At 40.0% G+C, this 12,885-nt stretch overlaps 2 protein-coding genes across 2 annotated transcripts in view; both read left to right on the forward strand.

Moving 5' to 3' along the window:
* LOC146463890 (nonsense-mediated mRNA decay factor SMG7-like) overlaps window positions 1-12,885 on the forward strand; it is a 157,486-nt gene that overhangs the window by 130,293 nt on the left and 14,308 nt on the right. The window lies entirely within an intron of this gene.
* On the forward strand, window positions 2,074-10,288 carry LOC146463900 (uncharacterized). Its single transcript, XM_085084012.1, has 4 exons — window positions 2,074-2,164; window positions 2,582-4,313; window positions 4,401-6,530; window positions 9,861-10,288. Exons 1-3 carry the CDS (start codon window positions 2,074-2,076, stop codon window positions 6,526-6,528), a joined length of 3,951 nt encoding a protein of 1,316 aa, XP_084940138.1. The 3' UTR covers window positions 6,529-6,530; window positions 9,861-10,288.

A 12,885-nucleotide genomic window follows, 5' to 3' on the forward strand; every position in this document is an offset into this window, starting at 1 on the left:
CTATTAATTCCTACATGTATAGGAAGCTGAATGCTCTTACTTTATATTCGAATACCGATTTCGCACTGGTGTTGAGATAGAGGACAAGCAGAGACATAACTCGGGGTAAACAAAGAGGGAAGGCGTCTCATTATTTGTGAACTGGCGAGAAGAGCTATTAAATGTTAATTTTGTAAATACATGTTCTCAGAGATCTTTGGTTATTGTCATTTGTTGGTAATAACGGGAAGAATTTCCATCCAAGAATCAACATTGATTTGAAGTAGATTTATTGTCTCTTCTCGGCAACTGATCAGCCTCTTTTTCTAAAATTCAACTCCTAAATTAATTGCAGGAATTTACTAACCAGTAATGAATCATAAAAGCTGCGTCATAATTTTAAACAGATCGCAACAGACGAAACTGACTACAACTTCACTCAGATGTGGAAAGCTACTATCAAAATAATTAATCAACTAGTCGAGTTTAGAAATGTCCGACGAAATTTATAATATCGTGTCTTACTTTACACCTTTCTCTTAAGTTATATCTCACACTGAGACGGATCCCTAAACACGACGAGTGCCTTTTAAAGCTACAGCAAAAGCTTCAAGTAAAAAAACACCGAAACTTCGAGTAGCAGACTAGCAGACCGTGGATGGTTTTAACTACAATTACTTTGACGCTTTTGTCCCAAACTGCTGGTTCATAAGAAGTTTGGGCATTTTTCCTCCGCGTTATTGTAAGAAATCAGTACTTATTAGGCGCTCCACCTCCAAAAAAACGACTGCATGCCCTGCGAAGTGGCTTTACGCCGCCACCATTTTTGTTTAGTTATCAAGTAAAGTGACGTCACATACCCTTATCACGTGATGTGTTGGCCGCGCGCGGCAGGGACACCTTTAGAGTCAAAATGGCAATGTTTTGAACGGGAAATGACGGCGTTTGGAAAAGTTAAAGCAAGTTTTAAGTTTAGAATCGGTTTTTGTATATATAAATCTGCAAAATAGAGAAGAAAATGTTTTTGTCATATACACTTTTAGGAGGCTCGGGGCAGTTTTTTTGGACTTTGGGTGGAAGTTTTGAAATTACAATCTTGCATACAAGATAAACTTCGATCTCCTTCATACTAAATCATTTCAACATATGATCAAAGTTAATTTTCTCATCGGTTTCCAAGTAACGGCTATTACCATAGCAATGGAAGCGCATTACCTCTCATTTTAACCATTGTCGATTTTCTCGAAATCTAGTCAGACACTTTATGACGAAACTTAAGGGAATTAAACTACTCAATCTACACAACTTATAGGCGAAATTAGAAAAAAATCTGTAAGAGCGTTTTCATGTAAATAATAAATCAATTTTTATGGGGTGATTTTGTTTATTCCCGCATTTTTCACCAATATCTCAGGCAAAATAAAACTTGAAATTTTTGTCTTTTCTGTTAAAAGGTCACTCCTCATAGCAAAACATTCTAAAGTATATTGGAAGATCTGTGAAAGCAGAGATAACATCTGGGAACGCAGAGATAACATTTAAAAGAGCTCTCATATAATAGCTTCTACAAGCAGTACAAGTTGTACCTTTTAAATGCCCAATGAATATTGGGTATTTAAAAGGTATTGCCCTCACTATTAATTATCATTCCTATTGATTTTTATGTAAAAATTGTTGCATGTTTCTATTATTGCACGTTATACGCCAGTTAGTTGCAAGTGGCAGTGACCAACTCCAAAGCCTAAGATCCTTTGGTCACTGCGCACATTTTACTTTTCACATTTATGTAATTTAATGCTGTCTTTATGTTACTTTTCTTATATATTATAATTTCCTTTTGTTGTAAACCATTGAAATAGTGCAAAATAATAAAAACCTTAACTTTAAACCTTAAGTATTTTGCTCAAAAGTTCTCGTTAAGTGCCCCTGTTATAAAATACATGCATTTTATAACCTCTAAACCTGACGTCCTTACCAGTTACTGACCTCTTTTTAAGAACACGGTGTCCGCTCAACACTGGTTTGCCAGTATCACAAACAACTCATGACTACTGTGCTTTTGTTTTCTTTCTCTAGTTTCTAGTTTAGACCATCATGGACAACACAGAGGAAGTTATAACGACCATCTTTGTTGGTACATTCGTTGCCACATTTCTTTGCAACACAAGTCGAGTTCTACAAGCTCGTGAGTTGTGTAAGGAATGTTTGATTCTGCTTAACAAAAAAGCCCTGGCTAAAGAGAAGAAAATTGTTGACTTAGCATACACAAGGATTTACTTATTATTGTTTAAGACGTACTGTCTTCTTAACGATCACACAAGCGCGATAGAATGTGGTAGGAAACTTTTACACTTTCTGCGCCTACGTGGAAAAAAATCCCAAGAAGCCCAGGTAACCTACAGAATGGCTTCATTATACCGCCTTCAAAGTCAATGCAACGAAGCAAAAAGGCTTTATAAGGAAGCACTCAGTATCATGGTAGAAATAGGCGACAGGCAAGGGCAATCCACGTGTTATATGAACCTGGGAACTGTGTGTGAATCTCTCGGTGAATATGGAAAGGCCGAAAGATACCTGAAAAATGCACTTGTGATCACAAAAGAAATTGGTGACAAACAAGGAGAAGGGGCGTGTTATGGGAACCTGGGAGTTGTGTATCAATCTCTCGGTGAATATGGAAAAGCCGAGGCATACCACAAAAACGCACTTGTGATCACAAAAGAAATTGGTAACAAACAAGGAGAGGCGGCATGTTATGGGAACCTGGGAACTCTGTATCAATCTCTCGGTGAATATGGAAAGGCCGAAACATACCAGAAAAACGCACTTGTGATCACAAAAGAAATTGGTGACAAAAAACAAGAAGCGGCGTGTTATGGAAACCTGGGAACTGTGTATCAATCTCTCGGTGAATATGGAAAGGCCGAAACATACCAGAAAAACGCACTTGCGATCACAAAAGAAATTGGTCACAAACAAGGAGAAGCAGCGTGTTATGGGAACCTGGGAACTCTGTATCAATCTCTCGGTGAATATGGAAAGGCCGAAACATACCAGAAAAACGCACTTGTGATCGCAAAAGAAATTGGTGACAAAAAAAAAGAAGCGGTGTGTTATGGGAACCTGGGAACTGTGTATGAATCTCTCGGCGAATATGGAAAGGCCGAAACATACCAGAAAAACGCACTTGTGATCAGAAAAAAAATTGGTGACAAACAAGGAGAGGCGGCATGTTATGGGAACCTGGGAACTGTGTATCAATCTCTCGGTGAATATGGAAAGGCCGAAACATACCAGAAAAACGCACTTGTGATCACAAAAGAAATTGGTGACAAAAAACGAGAAGCGGCGTGTTATGGGAACCTGGGAACTGTGTATCAATCTCTCGGTAATTATGGAAAGGCCGAAACATACCAGAAAAACGCACTTGTGATCACAAAAGAAATTGGTCACAAACAAGGAGAAGCAGCGTGTTATGGGAACTTGGGAACTGTGTATCAATCTCTCGGTGAATATGGAAAGGCCGAAACATACCAGAAAAACGCACTTGTGATCGCAAAAGAAATTGGTGACAAAAAAAAAGAAGCGGCGTGTTATGGGAACCTGGGAACTGTGTATCAATCTCTCGGTGAATATGGAAAGGCCGAAACATACCAGAAAAACGCACTTGTGATCAGAAAAGAAATTGGTGACAAACAAGGAGAGGCGGCATGTTATGGGAACCTGGGAACTGTGTATGAATCTCTCGGTGAATATGGAAAGGCCGAAACATACCGGAAAAACGCACTTGTGATCGCAAAAGAAATTGGTGACAAAAAAAAAGAAGCGGCGTGTTATGGGAACCTGGGAACTCTGTATCAATCTCTCGGTGAATATGGAAAGGCCGAAACATACCAGAAAAACGCACTTGTGATCACAAAAGAAATTGGTGACAAACAAGGAGAAGCGGCGTGTTATGGGAACCTGGGAACTGTGTATCAATCTCTCGGTGAATATGGAAAGGCCGAAACATACCAGAAAAACGCACTTGTGATCAGAAAAAAAATTGGTGACAAACAAGGAGAGGCGGCATGTTATGGGAACCTGGGAACTCTGTATCAATCTCTCGGTGAATATGGAAAGGCCGAAACATACCAGAAAAACGCACTTGTGATCACAAAAGAAATTGGTGACAAAAAAAAAGAAGCGGCGTGTTATGGGAACCTGGGAACTGTGTATCAATCTCTCGGTGAATATGGAAAGGCCGAAACATGCCAGAAAAACGCACTTGTGATCGCAAAAGAAATTGGTGACAAAAAACAAGAAGAGGCGTGTTATGTGCACTTGGGAGTTGTGTATAGATCTCTCGGTGAATATGGAAAGGCCAAAACATACCAAAAAAACGCACTTGTGATCACAAAATAAATTGGTGACAAACAAAGAGAAGCGGCGCTTTATAACAACCTGGGAACTGTGTATGAATCCCTCGGTAAATATGGAAAGGCCGAAACATGCCAGAAGAACGCACTTGTGATCACAAAAGAAATTGGTGACAAACAAGGAGAAGCGATGTGTTATGCGAACCTGGGAATTGTGTATGAATCTCTCGGGGAATATGGAAAAGCCGAAACATACCAGAAACAGGCACTAGTGACCACAAAAGAAATTGGTGATAAACAAGCAGAAGGGGCATGTTGTGCGAACTTGGGATGTGTTTATCAATCTCTCGGCAAATATGGAAAGGCCCAAACATACTACAAGAACGCACTTGTGATCATAAAAGAAACTGGTGACAAACGAAGAGAAGCGGTGTGTTATGTTAACCTGGGAAATATGTATCAATCTCTCGGTGAATATGGAAAGGCCGAAACATACCAGAAAAACGCACTTGTGATCACAAAAGAAATTGGTGACAAAAATGGAGAAGCGGCGTGTTATGGGAACCTGGGAACTGTGTATCACTCTCTTGGTGAATATACTAAGGCTAAAGAGTATCACGAGAAAGCACTTGCCATTAGCAGAGAGATAGGTTACTTAGCTGGAGAGGCAGCATCGCACCTCTACCTTGCACACGATGCCATTTTCGAAAATAGTAATGATGATGCTTTGTCAAATCTCCAGGCAAGCATTAACAAGTTCGAGAAAATGCGAGGTTTTCTTGGACACAATGACCAATTTAAGATATCCCTGTTAGACAAGCACAGTGATTCCTATCAATTACTAAGCGCAAGGTATTGTCTTGTGGGAAATGTGAAAGAAGCTCTTTGTGTTCTAGAGCTTGAACGAGGCAGAGCTCTGGCAGACTTAATCTTAGGTCAGTATTCTGCTCAACAACAAATTTCAGTCAATCCGCTGTCATGGCCTGATATTGAAAGGATCGTGAAAAACGAAATTGACTGTAACTGTCTCTACGTTTCATATTTTTGCCAAGATATGTTTTTGTGGGTCCTTAAAGGGAACAGGCCAACACTATTCCGTAAAGTAGACGTCAACGAATGTTTTGTTAAAAAGGGATTGGGAAGACAAGTTCACGAAGTTTTCAGTGAGAAAAACTTCAGAAGGTGTAATGTCCTTCGTCAAGAGCAATGCGAAGATCGATCACTGTTTTTTCTAAAAGTCGACGACTCAGCACATAAAGCATCGGGGGAAGTGAGCTCGGCCGGTTTCCGCCTATTGGAGAACGAGGAAGATGAAGACCTACAACCCGTTCCCAGTCTAGCAGAGTGTTACCAAATGATCATCGCCCCCGTGGCTAACTTTCTTGACGAACCTGAACTGGTGATTGTTCCTCATCGCTCCTTGTACAAAGTTCCATTTGCAGCATTAAAGAGTGAAAGTGAGGCATACTTGTCACAGACGTACAGGATCCGCATCATTCCTTCTTTGTCGACTCTTGGGCTCATCCGGGACAGTCCAGCAGATTATCACAGTCAGATCGGGGCACTGATAGTGGGCGATCCGGACGTTGGAGACGTGCTTTACAAGGGATGCAACGTGAACCCTTGTCGCTTGCCCTCTGCAAGAAAGGAAGCGGAGATGATAGCAGAACTACTCGGCGCTGAGCCTTTGTTAGAGGAGCGAGCAACTAAGCAGGCGGTTCTTCAGAGGATACCTTATGTAAGTCTGATTCATTTGGCTGCTCATGGTCATGCCGAAAGAGGAGAAATTGCCCTCGCCCCTGAACGCCCCATTAACGGGACTCCATGCGAGAAAAACTACCTACTGACGATGGATGACATTTCACGAGTTCAACTGCGTGCCAAACTTGTAGTACTCAGCTGTTGTCACAGCGCCCAAGGACAGGTTAGAGCTGAGGGAGTTGTTGGAATCGCTCGAGCTTTCCTAGGATCAGGTGCACGCTCAGTATTGGCTTCCCTGTGGCCCATACCAGACGAAGCAACAGAACAGTTAATGAATCGTTTCTACAAACACCTTGTTCGTGGGCAAAGTGCCAGTGAGTCTCTTCACCAGGCCATGAAGTGGATGAGAAGTAACGGCTATCATGACTTGGGAAACTGGGCGCCTTTCATGCTGATTGGAGATAACGTGGAGTTTGATTTCGGAAAGTAAAGGTTAGTTTGATCAATGATCTTTTCCTTATGTGTGTTGAATGAATTACTCAGGATACTCTCCCTCATTCCGCTGGAAATAAATAAATGGTTCGGTGACAGGAGAGAAAAGGGTGTATTTTTATTGGACTTTTCTTATTCCGTGATTTATGAACATAATAAAAGGATGAGTAGCAATTCTACTTTTTCTGCGTAAATCAAAACTTTTTGGAAGAACACAATACCCCTTATACCGTTTAATATATGGTGTTTCGTTCATTCTGCTTTTGAGAGAAAGATAATCAAAGGCTCCTGTGAGCCAATTCGTGAATGCAGAAGTGAATAGTGGTAACCGTATTAAAAGCGGTTCTCGCATCAAACTACACTACAAGGATTCAAGGACGCTATCGGTGGCTTCGCAGCAGACCATTTCAGGCTGCGCACGTGAATAGCCTGCATTTCCTGAGCCAGAAGCTTTTGAGATTTCTCGGATGTAAATATGTGTATGTATCACGAAATTTGCTTCGATTTTGCGGCCCTTGAATTGAGGCCTTAAAATACGCCAAAGAACACTTATAATATACAGCGGAGAAATCCTGTTTCATATAGAAAGCCAGGTTTTTGAGGAGGCAAAGAGTTTGATATCAAGTGAAGATAAATTCAGATTAATTGCGGCGTTACGTTTCTCAGGATATTTGAAGCAATTCCTGGAAGTGTACGGGAAATACATTCGATGTTTTATGTAATGTTTAAAACACGAGCAGCAGTGCTTTATGGGGATTTAAAACACGAGGCGGAGCCGAGTGGTTTTTAGACCCGATAAAACACGTGCTGCGAGTTTTTTGAACGGCTTCAAAAACATTCCTTGAAAAGCGTGTGTCAAGAGAGTTCATAACAATGATGCTTTTGTCAATGTTAGAAATTAGCATACGAGAAAAACATTAAACACCGCATACTAATAAGAAGGAGGTTTTATCGAATATAAAACCACTGCACGTCATGTTTTATCAACCATGATAGGTCGATGGGATTTTGAATTATTAATGAGTTTTTTAAAGGAGATTTACTTTGTTGTGTTTATTGAAATGATACAATGCTGCAGTTATTAAAGGAAACCTCCATTCTCAAAACATGTTAACGTTAAATTGTTGAAAATACAATCTACTTTGAAATTTCGTTGGAAAACATGGAAATAATATTTCAGTGTCGGACAAAACATGATTTGATTATCGCCTATTTTCGCTTTTAAATTTCCCGGGCGCTGCCATCTTGGATTTCATGACGTAATACGGTTGCTTAATTGTTTCAAACAAAAGAACTTCTAATGAATAACAATAGTGGCAACCGTTACACGTCATAAAATTCAAAATGGCTGCGCCCAGGAAATTTAAAAGCGAAAATAGTCGATAATCATATCTAATTTTAACACACTTGAATGTCATTTCTACGTTTTATACTAAAATTAAGAATTTGGACACTATTTCCAACACTTAACCATAAATTTGTTGTCAGAGTGGAGGATCCCTTTAAAAGCTTTAGATAAGACGTCGCGCTGTCTACTCGAGACTTTTATTCGCGAATGGCTTTGTATAGCAACGCAAAAGAACTTCAAAGTAAATTACCAGTTTCCCGTACAAATCCAGCGCAGCGCTTTATAGAGCCACATCACTACCTAAATCCTTTCAAATTCTTGCACACGGTAACCATAAACATCAGTATTTCCCGCTCCGCAGTTAGGCCAGCCTATGTACATGTATATGTGACCCTTCTCGCCAATTCACGGTGAGGCTTTTAACGGTGGAGTGTCTTACATTTCTCGCCTTGAAAAAGTCATGGTTGATTTCACGCCGTGGAATAGGCTCACGTCGTAAAATATCGGTCAAAGCTTACAAAAATGTCCTGGTTGTAAAACTTAATACCTTCGTCGTCAGCAAGAATATAAAACCTGTGTGCCAAACTTATCAGGTAAACCATCTATCGAACGTGCCACTTCGACCGTGAGAGATCGACACTTCGAGAGGATTGTACAAACAGCCCTTCGGTCGCAAGCAAAATACTCCGCGCATTAATTACAACTTCATACAGTTTGCAATGTTTCTATCACTTCCAATGGCGTCTTCGAAAATAGAAAGCAGTCACCCGACTCCTGGAAAATAAATCTACTAACCAGAAGTGTTAAACATTAATTCAATTAATGTTTATGTTCTTTCTCCTTCTGCTTCCCGTGGCTTTTACTTTTGGGCGCGGTCAAAAACAATTTCTGGTAAAGGCGATTTGAAAATGGTAAATTTTTTTTCCACTCCTGGCAGTTTTACAGTGAAATTTAACTTATAATCCCGCTGTTCAAAGGTGGACGTGTACGTTCTTTTGGTGGTTTTACGTGATTACCAATTCAATCGACAAAAAAGCGTCCAGTTTATCTTTTAAGAACATCCGGCGTAATTTTTTTCCTCGCGTCTAGTTCTTGTCAAATGAAACATGATACATGTGAACAATTTGGGTTGCCTAGCGCGTGACCTAAATGTTACTGTCCTCTTTCAGTATGGTAAGTATTCCTTTCTACGTTCAAACGACAGTTTCCGTCAGCGTTTTATAACATCGGAAGAAGCTTTCAATCTCGTTGAAGTTGCTATTTTGGCTTTATCCAAGTGAACGTAAATATAGAAATACATCAAGCGTTGATTGTCGCTGTGCATTAGAAAAATTTCAGTGTTTACATTTAAACTTAGAAGTTTTAGTTTCCTACTTTACCGTTAGCCTTTCACCCGCTGAATGGTCTTGAATCTTAAAAGTTAATTAAACGTTTTCTTTTTTATATTGCGGCCAGATAAATAAAATGTTTTGTTCGCCTTTAATTTATGTAAATTCAGTGTTTACGCAGCCTGATCTTATCGATTACGTTTGACTTCGAAGGGGGATTTATCGCACTGTGGAATATCGTATTCTTTTAGTCACGTCGTTTCCTCGGATTTGTACAGTAAGCTCCTTTAAAGGTTTTTAAAGGTCTTTAAAGGTCCTTTTAAGGGTAGCGCGGTGCGAGGCAATAGACAATTGAAACTCCATTTGATAGAATGTCTGAAAAACGATTTAATCACAGTTCAAAGGTTCCCAAAAAAAGGGCGGAGGAAACGAAGTAGAATTGTAGCTAGTAGGTTGCGATCAAAGTAACTGAAGTAGTGGTAGATAAGTTGATTATGTACAAATTCAACAAGTTCATTAGAACACAACTTGACATGGCAACTTTAATTTCCAAGCCCTCCAGTTTGTTAGTTATGCGCCCGGCCGGAGTGGGTAATTATTTTGCAATATCAGATTTCAACACTAACCTTACGTAATCCGATATTTGTTTATCAGTTGCAGGTGTCTTGCCGCAAGCCCACCGCCGAGGAGTGCCCGACAAATGGCAAGTTTCTTTTGAAAAAGGACGTCAGTAACGTGGACAGTGGGATCACTTGGAATGAGAACATTGGCTTTCCACAGTTGTATAACATAGCGATTTGTGTTTTCGCAGCTTTCGTTGCAGTTTTCGTTGTCAGCAATGCAATTTTTTGATTGAAATTAAGAGCAGAGGCAATCCTCACATATTTTTGGAGTTTAAGTATTAAGTTGAATTTGGTAGCATTTAGAGTTCTCGAAATACACACATTTGAATTTCAGTATGGTTATATCTTGTAAGTTATTAATAAGGTAGACAGTTTTTTTTCGCAAATCTAACACAAGTGAATATGTTTGATAAACCTTACTAAATCGTTGATCAACATATATGATCAAAAGGATGAGGAGTTAGTAGTTCCCTTGCTAAGAGCAGTTTTGTGTCGAAAGTTGATTTGTGTTTGCTTCAGGAGTGACTGTGCTATGTGATTGGTTGACAAAACACGTGCCGCTTTGGAAATAATGTGATGGAATATGTTAAGCCTGGTGCATTAATGAGAATGATGTATACTCGGAAAGAAATCCGAGTGGTCCTATCTGGAGTCGAAAATAAGACCTTCCGATTACTAGGTCGGATGCTCTACCACTGAGCTACAGGAGACTCGTAGGAGCTAAGACCATTAAACTAGGTTCATGGGACAAACATCCTACATACTGCTAGGATTGGAATGTCAATGTGTAGCGCCATGGAAATAATGTGATGTCGCATGAACCTGGTTTAATGGCCTTAGCTCCCACGAGTCTCCTGTAGCTCAGTGGTAGAGCATCCGAACTAGTAATCGGAAGGTATTCGACTCCTGATAGGAGCACTCGGGTTTTTTCCGAGTATAACTGTGTCATGTACTGGTTATACATCATTCTCACGTGCCACTTTCTCAGCAAATAAGAAGCAAACCCAATCGTGACTTGCTTGCACTTGTTTTCCCGATCTTGACTCTGGTTACATGCATTCTGATTGGTGCATTGCGCTGTGTACGTCTGTTGTGATTGGTGTGAGTAATCACTTCAAAGTTTTTACTTTGTCGTTAGTGGTTTGGACATATTGCTTCAAATTCCCGAGATTTTTTTTTTGTTAATATCGCATACGTATTTACAGTTTCTTTTTTCATAAAGTAATCAAAAAGGTGTAAATTTATATAGTCGATGGTTCATTTTTCGCTGACCTCTTTGAAACAAACGGATATTTACCTGCTCACTTTCAGATAAATTAAGCATCAAAGTATTAGTTAACAATTGTTCGCCTCTCTCGTTTTTTATTTGTTTCAAATTGTCACGCGTCGATCAACAGAGAAGCGCAGTCTGCCGATCACATGCTCAATGGAAATCACATGTTCAATCGATAAACTGCACATGCCTTAAGCAGTATTCTTTAACTGCGGCTTCATTGAGACGAAGCATTGACTTCTGTAAATGAATGTTGGGTTTCTCCGACCCGTTTATCAAAACAGATGGAGAAGGACCAGGCAGTTTGATGTAAAACTCCAGGATCACAAGTTAGTGTTAGGGATAACACTTTTCACTCAATCGCACAATTTCTTGTTGATTGCTTCGCCTGTTTAATTACGAACTTTTATAAATTGTCCTCGGAGATAAGCTGCTTCAGGTAGGAATTAAGTCCTTTATTGGCTTCACTAAACAAGTACTCGGTTGTCGCAAATCAGTGGTTGACAGGTGCTCGAACGGACAAAAAAGTAGTTTTCAGATTATAAAAACTGCCGTCTTTCAGTCCTCACAGAAACGTAAGACTTAGAGAGACAGGCCCGTAGCAGGGGGAGGGGCAGGGGGGCTTGAGCCCCCCCAGAATTTTTGGAAGTTACAAAACAGTTTGACAAAAAATAAATAATTAAACCAAATTAATGTGCAGCAATCAGTCGTAAACTCTGACGCTGCAAATGCCTTTTCACAGCCCTTTAAAAATGTGTTTACTACCTTTCAGTTTCCTTCGCTAACAGTTTGTTTTTATATACAACAACAACAACAAAGGTACTCCTACCTAGTGAATTGGAAATAAGAACCAAAATGGATCGAAATCAACCAATCTTAAGCCCTAAAAGCTGTTGAAATAACCTACTTGTTTTCTAAGGGGCTGTTTACATGGAGGGAGAAAGATCCTAGCTCTAGGAAGATCCTAGAAGGCGGATCATCCTAGCGCCATATGTTTTCTCTATTCAGTTTACATGCAATAAGTTGTACTTGGCCCTGGCGCTAGGATCTTCCTAGAGATAGGAACTTTCTAGCTGAGGGATAGGAAGATCCTAGGACTAGGAAGATCCTAGCACCATGTAAACTACTTCCGCTCGGAAGATCCTAGTACTACGGACAAAAAGAACAAACATGGCGGCAGCAGGACGTTCAGCTGCTAAAGGCCGACAGTTTTTCTTCTTTTCCTTCTTCACTTGGTAACCACTTGGGCCGAAATTTCTGTATGTAAAACAAACGAAAAGTTGTTTCGCCTTCTCGGATCTTCCTAGTGCTAGGATCTTCCTCCCTCCATGTAAACAGCCCCTAAGGCATCCGCTCATTTATAGCAATACAAATGTCCTTAGACCTCCTTAGTGTATAACAATTTAGTGTTCGCGCGTCGTCTAAAGACGCACAAATATGTCCTCACAAGAGCCAGAGAAAAAATTCTCCCACAGTCGGATTCTTACTGCCTGGTTAAAGCCAAATTTTAAAAGAGAAAGAAAAATTTGTCGTCGTTTGTTTACGTCCTCCTTGAAACGTGAAATTAGGAAACTTCACATGGTAATCCACGTAAAAGAAACGGCAAAAAAGATGTACCAAAAAGTCTGATGCAGGTGCAAAGTAATTGTTTTACTTACTAAATCTACTTTTTTTCTGTTTTTTTTTTTTTTATGTTCTCGTTGCATCTTAAACTCCCTAATCAGTTTGTTTTTTGGGGGGTGACGGGGGGGGAGTTTTGTTTAACCATTTTGCTGAGCCCCCT

The sequence above is a fragment of the Pavona decussata genome, unplaced genomic scaffold, assembly GCF_977016875.1.
Source record: "Pavona decussata unplaced genomic scaffold, jaPavDecu1.1 SCAFFOLD_174, whole genome shotgun sequence".
NCBI lineage: Eukaryota > Metazoa > Cnidaria > Anthozoa > Scleractinia > Agariciidae > Pavona > Pavona decussata.

Excerpts from the sequence above, each read along its gene's own strand:
- LOC146463900 (XM_085084012.1), top strand. The coding sequence starts at position 2,074 with ATGGACAACACAGAGGAAGTTATAACGACCATCTTTGTTGGTACATTC. Across the intron at positions 2,165-2,581 it reads AAGTCGAGTTCTACAAGCTC|AAATTGGTGACAAACAAGGA; the intron begins GTGAGTTGTGTA and ends TGATCACAAAAG. Across the intron at positions 4,314-4,400 it reads TATGTGCACTTGGGAGTTGT|AGAAGCGGCGCTTTATAACA; the intron begins GTATAGATCTCT and ends TGACAAACAAAG.